The 13,501-nt window shown below is 32.9% G+C and overlaps 1 protein-coding gene across 8 annotated transcripts in view; it reads left to right on the top strand.

The window, feature by feature from the left end:
- LOC144962575 (TOG array regulator of axonemal microtubules protein 1-like) overlaps positions 1 to 12,923 on the top strand; it is a 69,112-nt gene extending 56,189 nt beyond the window's left edge. For 7 of the 8 annotated variants that reach the window (XM_078895627.1, XM_078895622.1, XM_078895621.1 and 4 more), the window contains 14 exons: positions 1,293 to 1,495; positions 2,093 to 2,318; positions 3,084 to 3,264; positions 3,995 to 4,144; positions 5,568 to 5,673; positions 5,987 to 6,073; positions 6,429 to 6,577; positions 6,901 to 7,059; positions 7,638 to 7,764; positions 8,587 to 8,687; positions 9,599 to 9,794; positions 10,205 to 10,421; positions 11,291 to 11,377; positions 11,720 to 12,126. In XM_078895627.1, coding sequence (XP_078751753.1) covers positions 1,293 to 1,495; positions 2,093 to 2,318; positions 3,084 to 3,264; positions 3,995 to 4,144; positions 5,568 to 5,673; positions 5,987 to 6,073; positions 6,429 to 6,577; positions 6,901 to 7,059; positions 7,638 to 7,764; positions 8,587 to 8,687; positions 9,599 to 9,794; positions 10,205 to 10,421; positions 11,291 to 11,377; positions 11,720 to 11,976 — 2,246 coding nt within the window. In that variant the 3' untranslated portion in view covers positions 11,977 to 12,126. Of the gene's footprint in view, positions 1 to 1,292; positions 1,496 to 2,092; positions 2,319 to 3,083; positions 3,265 to 3,994; positions 4,145 to 5,567; positions 5,674 to 5,986; positions 6,074 to 6,428; positions 6,578 to 6,900; positions 7,060 to 7,637; positions 7,765 to 8,586; positions 8,688 to 9,598; positions 9,795 to 10,204; positions 10,422 to 11,290; positions 11,378 to 11,719 lie in introns of all 8 variants that reach the window. The other variant, XM_078895626.1, reaches the window with a different exon arrangement.
- The last annotated feature ends 578 nt before the right edge of the window (positions 12,924 to 13,501 follow it).

The raw sequence follows: 13,501 nt of genomic DNA, 5'->3' as shown, positions 1-13,501 counted from the left end.
TTCTTATGCGTACATATTTTGTGAGAGCTTGAAGTGCATAGTGCTTGACTGTTAATAGGAGCATTGATATTATAATATTTTCTTACCTCATTTTTAAGACTGTTTCAGTAGCTTCATGGCTCTTCAGGGCTAACAGTTTGGTCCCAAAGAGGCAGGATGCTTCTGAAATAGAGTTTTAGGCCTTAAAATTGGGGTGAAAAAAATGTGGTTTAATGTATATGTATTAGAAAATTAGCTTTTTATCCCTGCTATGAAATAGTATACGACCACTCTATGGCTGCATGAGCAAAATGAAGTTCTGTTATTTGTTCATTACATGTCATTGTTTATGTTTATTTCTTAATGTATTGATATTATTATTATTGAAAAATGCATAGGAAAATTATAAACCAGTTAGTTTAGTTAACTAGCTTGAAACTCAAGTAAAATAAAGTTAAAACGCTATAAATTTTATTCAGTATTAGCATATATTATTATTTTATATATATATATATACAAGTTTCTTCTCTCTCTCTCTCTCTCTCTCTCTCTCTCTCTCTCTCTCTCCTCTCTCTCTCTCCTTTTCTCTCTCTCTCCTTCTTCCCCTCCTCTCTCTTCTCTCTCTCCTCTCCTCTCTCTCTCCTCTCTCTCCTCCTCTCTCTCTCTCTCTCTCTCTCTCTCCTCTCTCTCTCCTCTCCTCTCTCTCTCTGTTTAATATCTTCATCCTTTCAATTCTTCACTTCTTTTCAGTCTTCGCATTTTCATTCACTTTTTCTAATCAATCATCTCTCTCTCTCTCTCATCTCTCCTCTACTCTCTCTCTCTCTCTCTCTCTCTCTCTCTCTCTCTCTCTCTCTCTCTCTCTCTCTCTCTCTCTCTCTCTCTCTCTCTCTTTGTGTGTTAAGAATTCAATATTCATGAGAGATTTAAATGACATTTTCACACTTTTGTTGGGAAAGAGTCAATCAGTTCTTTTTAACATTGGGATTTGGAATCTCTGTTTTTGTGTACATATTTTCCTACTTAATTTAGTTTACACCATTAAGCTTTTGATAAGAAGGGTATTATGTGGAGGAAAACCGCCTTTATTATCAAATATATCTGGGTAATCAAATTTGTTTCAAATTTGAAATGAAAATGACATTTTTCTTTTTATTATTATATCAAATAAAGAAGGAATTAAGATTTTTTTAAAAGATATTCTAAAATATAAAAACATATTTCATTTATATTTCTCCTAGGTTTTTTTTTTCTTCCTATTTATAAATTGTAAAAGAATTAAACCTGAAGTCTTAACCTTTCTGTTTGTTTAGGAATGTTTGACACCTCATCCACCAACGCAGACCTCACCAATGGCACTTCAAACCAGGATGGCCGTCTGGAAAGACGCAAGATGATGGATAACAATAAAGTGGCTGCCCCTGCTGGTGTAGTCGGTATCGCTGTCCGCAGCAATGCTGATCTGTCACATTACCCCAGCTCTGAGTCCTCTACCATTGATGACGAATGGGACGATGTAAGTGTTGGAGCTTTTGAATAAGTGGAAATGTGGATAGGAGTAGGGCTTCTTTGAGATTTTTTTTTTCTCTTAATCGAGCCTGCTATGATACATGATGATCAAAGTGAAACTAGGAAATTTTCATAATCCATTGTAAGATATGGGACAACAGGACGAGAAAAAAAGAAAGGAACTTCTGTGCTTAGAATTCTGACATTATATTTAATGAAAAAATTAACAGTTTTTGGGCTTTGGGTTTGTGGAATTTTATTGTCCCAATTTCTGTTATCCTTGTGATAGTACTTGCAACTTATTTTTTCACCATGGCTCTAACATGTAGTACCCAATCACTGCAGGGTGAACAGAGTGATCAGAAAAACCTTGACTGCACCACAAACAAATCCGGTTCCTAAATTAGTTGAAGTTATCGACGAAAAATTTCTTTGGAGAACCATAAATTTCATGGAATGAATCGCCATCAAATTTCTTCTTCAGACCTGATGTTGTTAATATTGATAGATCTCAGATGCAATGTGTGATTTTACTTCTTTATTGTTTTCTCTTTACATGGAAATCCAAATAATAATAATGTTAATTTTTAAAATTTTATTTCAGGAGAGTAACATAAGCATGACTCAATCCCTGAAAGAAAAGGTGGCAGTTAAACAACAGCAGAGGCAGGAGGAGGATGAGAGGAGGAAAGCTGAAAAGGAGAGGAAGGAGCGAGAAAGAGAAGAGAAGAAAGAGCGAGAGAGGGAAGAGAAAATGAAGAAGGAAAAAGAACGCCAGCAAGAAAAATTAAAAAGGTTGTCCAGTGCCGAGAGCATCAATAGTTTTGAATGTGAGTTTTTTTCTACTTCCAGTTTAGTAATTGTCATCTCTTTCCTTGTTTTGGGGGGGATTTGATTTTTGTTTTTGTTTTATTTTTTTCCCCAAGCCAGAGGATTTTTGAACCTATACTGACTAACAACCAAGTGTAAAACAAAATCAAAGGTCAGCTGAATGTAAACAGGAATAAAAATGAGCAAATTATGCAATCTAGCCGTTCAAGCAGTTGCTCAGAACTGGTGTCCATTCCATTTCCTAGTTGTTTCTAGTTCTCTGTTTGTTTTAGATGTTAATAGTGAGTATCATTTCATATTTTTTGTTCATTTATTATTTAGCAGCTCCTTTCTTTGTCCTTACTTTCTTACATTAAAAGAAGTTCCTTAGAGCCGTAAGGCCTATGGAACTAGAGTTTATACCAGTCTCTATAGAGTTAGATAGTAGACATTGCTAGTCACCTTTTGGATAGGATGCAAATTCGGTGCATAGTATTTTACACCATATCTAACAGATCCAGCAATTCAATGACCTCTGGATGGACAGAACATCTCACTGCACTTGGGATCAATACCAAACTGTTTGTGCATGAGGCAAATGTTTTACCAACTGAGCTATCTGCCCCCCCCCCCCCCCCCCCCCAACCCCAACCAGATTCATTAGGCTGTAGTTATATCATGATTCAATTTATTGTCCATTTAAAGGTAGCTTTTGATTCATTTAATTTCATTTGCGAGATTTTTTTATGAAAGTTTGACCAATTTTTATTTTTTTACTTTTTCAGTTTTATCTGTGTCCGGTTCGGGCTCTGGTTCAGTGGGTAACTCCCCCATGGCCAACACAAACAACGCCAGTCCATATTCATCTGCTAACCCGTCCATTATGACAAACAGTATGAAAACTATCACAGTCCCACCCCCAAAGCCAACTCCTCCAGCAGTCACACCCAGGAAGACATTAAAAACGTAAGAAAATTTATTGATTGAATTGTTATGTACAACTGTCAAATTCAACAATCACAAGATAATGCAACCTTGAGTATTATGTATGGATGTCTAAAGGAAAGGTGGAACGATAGCCAGCGTGTGTATTTATATTGTTTTGTCAATGATAACAATGAGATTGGAACTCGCCACTTATTCAAGGGCATGTCATTGTAAAAAGGTTGTAAATCTTCATTGTCTTATCAGCTTTATTTTTTTTTTTTTTGTTTTTTTATTTTTTTTTGTCCGTTAAGAGTTTGCATGACCTTAATATTTACTTTTAACAAATACGTTTATAAAATTATTGGTTCCCTTTTAATTTTGACAGTGCATGCTTTTTCTACAAACCCTCCCCCAGATTATGTATTTATTTTTCAGTTTTTGTGATTATTTTATGACTATAAAGGCATATGTATGAATGTAAAAGTTATTTTATGATATATTGCCTACATAGAATGAAGATTTTAAACTTTGAACTTTGAACCTCTTTGCTGTTTCAATAATTTGTGCAATAGAGTGATATAACTATCCATATTTGACATACCCCTTTATTTTCCACCTCTTCCTCCCTCACTCTGTCCAGGTTGTTCTCCGTCTGTCTTTTCCCCTTATCTTCTATCTTTTCTTTTTATCATTTTTTCCCCTCTTCTTTAAGTTTATTTTTTTTATCAAATGATACGATGTTTATGCCCAAGTATTGACATTATTACAGGAGCAACGACCCAGTATCCAGCTACCCAATGACAGTGACGTCATCCAGCACAACTCCTCTAGATGCTGAGAATCCGGCAGACTGGAAACCTTACAAAGATCCAGATGGATCTCTAAGGGAAATCAACAAGAAGGTGGAGAATGAGGATTGGTGAGGGCCCAGTTTCTGTACTATTCTATTCAGTCTGTAGATTGTTTTTTTTTTGTTTTTCGTATCTGCATTAATGTGATCCTTTGAAATATAGAACCTGTAATATTTGTCATATATAAGTTTTGGGATTGGTTAATTGTTTTTTGGGGGTTTTTTGTTGGTTTTTTTTTTTTTGGGGGGGGGGGCGGGGTTTGGTTTTTTTTTATAAGCTATTGATCTTCTGAAAATAAAATTGTAATATATGTAGATGGGGTCACTGCGATTTAAACTGAATCAAAGTGTATTCATGTCATTTATTGACATTTGAATGAGGTGTTTAGATATTAACAGGGCTTCCAACTCCTGTTTATTCCTGGAATTATCTTATTTTTTCCAGATGTCTTAATAAAAACAATAAACTTTCAGGATTTTTTAAAAACCCACTTTTAAGCTTGATTCTAAGCCTTAGTAATTAAATGATGATTACATAATATGATTACTTATGGAGTCTTTAAATTTTGTTATGCTGGGTGGGGATCCTGACCTCCCATAGTGGGCAGGGAGGTACATGCTGTGTCTTCTATCCCCCCATACCTGTTTTCCAATTGTTTCCTGTCATTGTCTTGGAATGAGATTACTTAGTTTTGTCCTGATCCTTGCCGGAGTTCCTTGACTGGGAGGGAAACAGTCGAATGTATAGTTATAGTTTTGGGAGATGATATTTTTTTCCTTGTAAATCATCTCTCTGTTATGCATTGTATTATGTTAAGTTTACATATTATATTATATGATTGGTAAACATTTGAGTGTATTCCTCTTAGTTGGGACCTGTGCTTGTGTCTGGATGAGACTTTTAGGTGATCTCAAACTAAGTACTTTGACAGTGTGCTCTTGGAATCTACACCTGTTCCCTATTTGAACCAATTCCCCTTTGTCTTACCTTTTCTTTTGCGCTTTAATTGTAATTCTAGAACTTTTAACTATCCCATTCTCTTCCTTTTTACTGGCGCTGATATGACCTTAATGTGTTGCAAGCGCCGTAAAACCCTTAAAAACAAACAAAACAATTTTGTTATGGCATATCTCCATTCGATTGTAGAAGAAATATTTTCAAGTTTTAATGTCTCATTATTTTCAATGATACAGATTTGATACGTGAATAATTTTAATTTCTAAAATTCATATTTCTTGAATTTATGAAGACAGTCAAACTGCAAATTTACAGTATGCTTGCTGAATAAAGTTGTTTATTTATTAGCTTTGGAGAGAAAAAAAATTCCAGTTGTAAAAAAAAAATTTTATCTTGATTTTTAAACAACGTTTAGTCCTGTTTTACCAGCAATTTGTGTTAGAAACTCTGAATTAAGCACGTTTGCCCATATAAGCAGTTAAGTATCTTCATTTAATTGTAAAGATTGAAGGAAATATTTATTGATTCCACCAGGGAAGTGAAATGTGAAGGCATCAACATGATTCGGCGCCTGGCCATGCACCATCCTGATGTTGTTGTCTCCTCTCTGCATTCCATTGTATTGTCCATTGTCAATGAGGTAATACTTATCATGATTACATTATTACACGTGTTATAAAAGCAAAATAAACAACAACAAAAAAAGAAATTTCTTTCACACAAATGATATAGATGTCTGCCCCTTTGATGACAAAGAGAAAACCTGGGAAGACCTCATCCTTTTTCTATGTGATTGAAAATGAAGCTTCTGCTTTTTCATTGTTTTTTTTTTTTAAGTTTGAGTTATAAACAGCAACCTATGCACAAAAATCGTTTATCTTGTAATTCAACATTAAATGAAATGTTTGTTGATTAAAATGCGATATGTTATACACTTGCACATTTGTTTTCAGGTGAAGAATTTGAGAAGTCAGGTGTCCAGGCTCAGTATCACATGTGCTGGAGACATGTTTACACATGTAAGGAAAGGAATGGACCCGGTAAGCAAGCTTTTGTTATGTATAATGAGGTATTCATGAATTGTTCTCGTTGTGAAAAAAAAGTTTAAAAGTTGTGATAACTTTATTTATTTTCTCTTGTGGTCAACATGCACTAAAATACCAACTTGCAATATTGCATTTGTTAAAGACAATGTCAAGATCTTTTATTTTAGATTATATTTTTTAAAGTATGAGTTAATGTGCATGAAAATGTGTACTTCAATTCAAATATAATTTTAGGCAATTTCATTGATCCATCCAGTTTGTTTTTTTCTTGTTTTTTTCTTTATTTCCTCTTTTCGTCTTTTTTTAATTTACATTAATTATTTTTTGTCTTTATTTTCTTTGCTGGCAGGAATTGGATATACTGACAAAGACTTTACTGGCCAAAGCTGGTGAGAGCAATCATTTCATCAGAGAAGACGTAGACAAGGCCCTGGGATGTATGATGGATAACGTTACACCACAAAGAGCTCTATTAGCATTCATTAGAGGCGGGGCATCGTAAGTACCATATAAGTCTATAGTTAGATATGACAATATTTGTTGATTTACTGGTATTTTCCAAACAAATTTTATTTCAAAATTCAATTTTTTATCATTATTTTTATAAATCATAATTTAAAGGTCATTTCGTCCTGCTTTATAAATTTGCTTTATAAATTTGGAATTATGATATAAATCATTTTACAAGAGGTAAAAAAAAAACACATGATGAACTCTGTTTCCATTTTGCTGTTGTTGGCATAATATGCCACATCAGACAACCAATTTTAAGATATTGTGGTAAATCTTTCACCTTTTATTGTTTCCATCCTTTAACCCAGGCACAAAAATCCCCAAGTTCGTCGTATGACAGCTCTATTTTTGGTGGACTTAGTGGAAAAGATGGGATCAGGCCATATACTTAGCGAGGTAAAAGACATCACAGACCGTGTGCTTCCAACTGCTGCTCAATTTACCATGGACGCCAATCCGGAGACGAGGTTTGTTTCAGTTCATGTCAACTGTAGAGATTGTTTTATCCCTGTTTTGTCATGTCAGTGTTGTATACCACAGATAAGGCAGTCTCACCAAATGCTGCTATAAAAGTTGTTCTGTTGATTCATTTTGGACCACTTAAATATTTATTAAAAACATTCCTTTTTTATTTTCATATCGTGAATGATATTCAAAGACTGTTAGAGTCTTTGGTATACAGAGAGTTGTTTGCAGTACAAAAGTAGACTGAATAATAAATAAAATATAATTGTTTTGCGATTAACTGTCATCTGGATCAGCCAATGAAATGAATTTCATAATTTTTTAATTGGAAGCGGTTTAACTGGGGTTTTGTTTTGTTTTGTGTTTTGTTTTGTTTTTTCTATCAGGCAAAAAATCAAAATCTTAAAACTCCTGTTCAATACTTAGTCTATCATTGATCATGTCTTGGTTGTTTAATGTTGATGCAGATCTCCTTACACCCAGTTGTGTATTAAGAAATTATGTTGCATATACTATACAGAAAATGAGAAGGTTGATAGTATAGAGTTAGAAAACTTTTTTTGTATATTATACTATTCAGGTACTTTGGGCGTAAAATTCTGTATACCCTGATGTCCCACCAAGACTTTGACCGTATGCTGACCAAGTACCTGCCTGCCAACACACTAAGGAATATTCAGGATACGGTGGATACTCTCAAACAAAAGGTACGCTAACATATCTGTTTTGTTTTTTTTCCCGTTTGACACCCCCCCCCCCCCCCCCCCCCCCTTTTTTTTTCTTTTTTTTTTTTAATCTTAACAGATAAAACTTGTCTATTATTATTTTCTGATATCACACTATGTTTTAAAATATAAAAAATTCTATTTCATAATCACATTTGTTGGTATTTTACTGTTACAAGTTACTAAATGTTGATTTACTGTTAGAGCTTTATGTAGATATAGAAACTCAACGGAACTATAGAAAACATGTAAAAAGGGTAAATAAAAATTAAAACACATCAATATTGGACAGAACTTTTAGTACATAGTATAGAAGACCATTACTATCAATGTTAATAATCTACAACTTGACAAGCTTTTATGCTCCTGCCTGTGTATGTGTGTGTATATAAGTATGTGTGGAGGTGCGCATGTGATTAAGAGAGAGTATGTTTGGATTTTTTAAACTTATGAAACATCATCTTCATTTAGGTATTTATATCATTTATCATGTTGATGTTTATATATTATTATTTTATTAATGTAATTTTTGTCTACCTATCTATTTATTGTATTTTTAATTTCAAACATTGTTAACCAAATGACAAATTGCCATATTTTTTTTTACAATAAAGAGTATATTATTATTATTATTATTATTATTATTACTATTATTATTATTATTATTATTATTATTATTATTATTATTATTATTATTATTATTATTATTATTATTATATAAAAGGGTCTCCACCAAGTAATTTATGTTAAAATTATATTCATGACATATTTTTGATAAAAACGTTTCTCTTTACTTCTGTTCAGGGCTTAGGGGAAAGACCAAATGAGTTGTCCTCAGCCCGCTCTAGGAGATCTGGTCATGGAAGTCGATCTAACTCATCCATACGAAGTGGATCTGCCAGCAGGTAACCCTTGTTATTTATTACTCACTAATTAACAATGCACTTCAAAAATAGTTCAGTAAGAGAACTTCTGAGTGGCAACAATATACATTTTTGATTAATCATGGATGAGTATGGAAACAAATTATGGAAGAAAGTATGGAACAAATTAGATTAAGAAATCAAAGACGCACCCATGCTGAGTAATTTAAAGAAACTTTTGAAAACATTCCTATTCAGACAGGCTTTTGAGTAGTAACAGTGTACCACAAAACTTGTATTACAAAATCAAATCAGCTGCTTGAAAGCAACACTTTCTTAAATGAGAACCAGCACTCAAAAATTAAGTTGTCTCTTGATTGATCTTTCACGATTTTTAGATGATGAAATGTCTTGTTAAATATCACTGGCAATAGATTTGTTATTGTCAAAAGTTAGCACAAGTTTCTTAGACTTAGGACTGACCATACTTTTCATTTTCAGATTTTAAGAACGTCTTTTTATCCGTATTTTTATCAAGATCATCTGTTTATGTTAGAGAAGTCTGGCTTTCTTTGACATATTTGAGACCCATTGCCTGAAAACAGTTAAATGGCATCAATCAATTAAATGTATTGCCAAAAATATGAAGATTTGGTTTGTATTATTAGGAGGAAGAATATACAGTGGAGTCTGCATATGTAGCATTCTTAAAGGCAACGTCTGCTTAAAATGAACATCTCTTGATGGTCCCAAATTTTCTGGGTTTTTTTATCAAAGTGTGGTCCTTTGATAATAGATAAATTCAATCAATCAGGATTCCACTATAAATGATTCACTTTTGGACATCTCACTCACTCAGATATAATACATATATTGAGGCAGTGGGCTTCATTTATGTCATGTCAACTCGTTGAACCTTTCTATTCTTTCCTCTCCATATTATGATTCAATAGTTCCGCAGACAGCACTAGTGGAAATCAAACCAAACGAAGGGCATTGTTACGGACAGATGAAGCGCAGATGGAAGAAGTGAAGGCAATGGTTGGACTGTTAGCAGCCAACAACTGGCAGCAACGATATGACGGTGTCAACAGCTTCCAGTCTATGTGTGAGACCAACCCTAACCTTGTTTCAACTCAGATACTAAAGGTAAGACTTGCAGATGTAGTAAATGTTCGGCATTTCATGGATTTTACTTGCTAAGTTTAGCAAAACCAATCTAAGCTTTCTTCGAAAATTCAAATAATAATAATTATTATTATTATTATTATTATTGTTAGCAATATTTTATATAAATCACCTTTTTTCTATGACCAAAAGTCACAACATGTACTCGGTTTTTGAATAGTTTTTGATATTTAATTCATTTTATCAAAAGTTATCTGCCAACTTGAACATTTGTTGGGGTTTTTTTGTGTGTGTGTTGTTTTTTTTTAAAGGGCTGTTCAGTTTTGTTTTGGGCTTTTTTCTTCTTTATTTGGGGAGGGTGGAATTCCAAAGGATTTTCAGGGTATTTTTTTTTTTTTACTTAATGCTAAGTTATTCATATTTTCTTCTAGATTTTCGACAAGTTCCTGCCCCGCTTGACAGACTCCAACTCCAAAGTCAATCTTAATGCCCTCAAAGTCATGCTTCATGTGACACCACTCCTGCGTGAATCCATGAGTAACGTCATCAGCATGACAGTGGCTGCTGTGGCTCCCAACCTCAGCTCCAAGAACAAAGACATCCATGTAACTGCTGCTCACATACTGGATTGTTTCATTGAAAACTTGGGTAAGAAAAACATATCAGATTTTTTTTGGGTTTTTTTCTCCTCTTCTTCCTTTCTCTCTGTCTGCCTTTCTTTATATCTTGTCTTTCTTTCTTTCTTTCTTTCTTTCTTGTAAATCATCTTTCTGTCATTGACTATTAAAGTTTTTAGTTTTGAATATATTGCACTTCATAAAAATTTGAGTACATCCTTCACAGTGGGATGGTTCCTTTGCTTATGCCTGGATGTGAATTTTAGGTAATGTCAAAATAAACGCATAGATATATTGTTCATTTAATCTTCTATTCACTGTTTAACCAGTTCCCTTTGTTTTCTTTTTCTTTGGCACTTTTAACTTCAGATCTACATCTTTTCCCTTATCATATCCCATTATACTGGCATTAAAATGACCTAAAAGTGTTGTAAACACCTTAAAACCTCTAAAAAAACAACCAATTAAAAAGTGTCGAGAGATTATGACAGAAATTGAATTTCGCCACTTAAATGGTGTTGATTGTATTTTATGTTATGTATTGTTTTATCGACAGAGTTGTTGATTGTATTTTATGTTATGTATTGTCTATTTGACAGAGTTGTTGATTGTATTTTATGTTATGTATTGTCTATTTGACAGAGTTGTTGATTGTATTTTATGTTATGTATTGTCTATTTGACAGAGTTGTTGATTGTATTTTATGTTATGTATTGTCTATTTGACAGAGTCGTTGATTGTATTTTATGTTATGTATTGTCTATTTGACAGAGTTGTTGATTGTATTTTATGTTATGTATTGTCTATTTGACAGAGTTGTTGATTGTATTTTATGTTATGTATTGTCTATTTGACAGAGTTGTTGATTGTATTTTATGTTATGTATTGTCTAATCAACAGAATTAACAATGCTAATTCAGCCTTTCGCCAATCAAGCCATCAATGCTACCTCAAGAAGTAAAGCTGACATGGTTCTCAAAGTTGCCTGTAAGTAAAGTTGAGTTTCATCTAGGCATGCCAGTAACATGAATGGCTTTAATTTGATAATGAGATCCTATCAAAGTTGAATACATTCATATTTTCAACATTCGTTGAACAATGGTTGCCTTTGGTAGGGTGTCCTGTTTTATTCTTATTTCATGTTGCTAAAAGCTTTTATGATCAGGGGTAAAAAAAAAAAAAGATAAGTAAATAAGTAGATTTTATTTTGTTACTTTTTACAGTTTTTATCCCCTTTGTGACCATAAAAATGCAAAATATTATCTTGCAAACTTTTCTAACTGTCCAAAGTTAACAATATCATAGAAATTTAATTTCCTTCTTTTTCAGATTTGGTGGAGCGTGTCTACCCACGTAAACAAAAGCCTGTAGTGTTGCATGTCCTTCCACTGGTCTGGCACTTGTTAGGAGTCATGAATTCCAGCGGATCCAGTGTCCACGGGGGTAACTTTGACCTACGTCAGGCCACGGCCACACTTGTCAGCAAACTGTATGAATTCATGGGTCAGGGACTGTTTGAGAAAGCCAATGCAGACCCCAACATCAATCATCGACATATTCAGTTGCTTCAAGGACTTTTGGAATAGTTGAGAATATTTGATATTTGTGGTCAATCTGGTTTTATGTCGGGATGCACTAGATGAAGAAAATTAGTTTACATTCACAATGATCACATTTATAATATTTCAGATTTTTTTTTTTTTTTTTTTTTTTGAGTTAAATGAAAAAAAAAAAAACGTGATCTGCTCAATTGAGCATTTACTCTAAGTCAAGTTTTGTAAGTCAGATTACTATTAAATTTCCTTTTCCATTTTGCTTACTTTCTTTGCCTTGAAACGAGTTGGATTTGTCCTAGCCCTGGCTGAGTTTTGGCTGAGAGGGAAATAGTCAAATGTATAGTATTAGTTTTGAGAGATAATATTTTTCCCTTATTTAATGTCGTGATTTGTAAGCATTTGGTGGGATCATGTGCTTGTGTCTGAATGAGACTTCTAGGTGATCTCAAACTAGGTACACTGATTGTGTGCTCTGTTCTCTATTTGAACCATTCGTCTTTGTCTTACTTTTTCTGATGTGCTTTTAATTGTAAATCTATAATTTTTTGACTATCCCATTTTCTTCCTTTTTACTGGCGCTGAAATGACCTAAATATGTTGCAAGCGCCGTAAAACCGTTAAAAACAAGAACAAAACATCAAGTTCAACCCGACATAATACTGTTTTGAAATGATTGGTCACATTTTGGTTTTCATACACAGTGAGGCTTCATTCTCCATACAAATATTTTTTTTTTCTTTCTTTCTTTGATTAAATTCACTATGATGTGCTCTTACACATCAGTGGATGTCAGTAAATGATGATCTGCTGTCCAGAGATGTCTGGACCTGTCAGTCTCCTCCGATGTTATCTGTTGGTTTTACTATATATTTGATTATCATACAAGGTGATACTTATATCGCAAGTATAGGGTGCTTGGTTGTTGTGAGTGTTTGATTTATTTATTGACACACACATACACACTTTGAAAAAAAAAATTATTGTTTTTTTTTTTTTGTTTTTTTTTTTTTACATATTGGTTGTTTATTATGTGTGTCAAGATTAGGTATTACCCCAGTTTTATTTCTGCATAGAACTAGGGAAAGCACAATTTCTACTTAAAACAAATCTGTTTATATTGTGAAATAAAATACTTTACAATTGCAAGTCAGTTTAATTCTTCTAGAAATGTTTTTACATGAAATGCACCTTGAGTGTTAATAATCTAGAACATTCCAACTTTCAAATGTGCAAACATGTCTCATATCATCACGAACAATTTCGTCCAATAATTATTTTTAAAGAATATATTTAGTTTTGTAACAATTATTTTCATTATTATTATTATTATTATTATTATTATTATTATTATTATTATTATTATTATTATTATTATTATTATTATTATTATTCTCCCCTTAATTTAAAAACTCAATGAATCTTTATATTTATCTCAGATTTAACATGCAAATGAAATTATTATTTTTATTATTAATATTATTATTTATTTGAAATAATATTCCATAACTTGCAACAATTATTACAATATCCTTGCTCATTATCGCTCTTATGTTTA

This window comes from Berghia stephanieae, chromosome 1 (genome assembly GCF_034508935.2).
Source record: "Berghia stephanieae isolate SIO BIC M18660-M18661 chromosome 1, UCSD_Bste_1.3, whole genome shotgun sequence".
NCBI classification, from domain to species: domain Eukaryota; kingdom Metazoa; phylum Mollusca; class Gastropoda; order Nudibranchia; family Aeolidiidae; genus Berghia; species Berghia stephanieae.
This window is presented reverse-complemented; position numbering and strand designations above follow the sequence as displayed.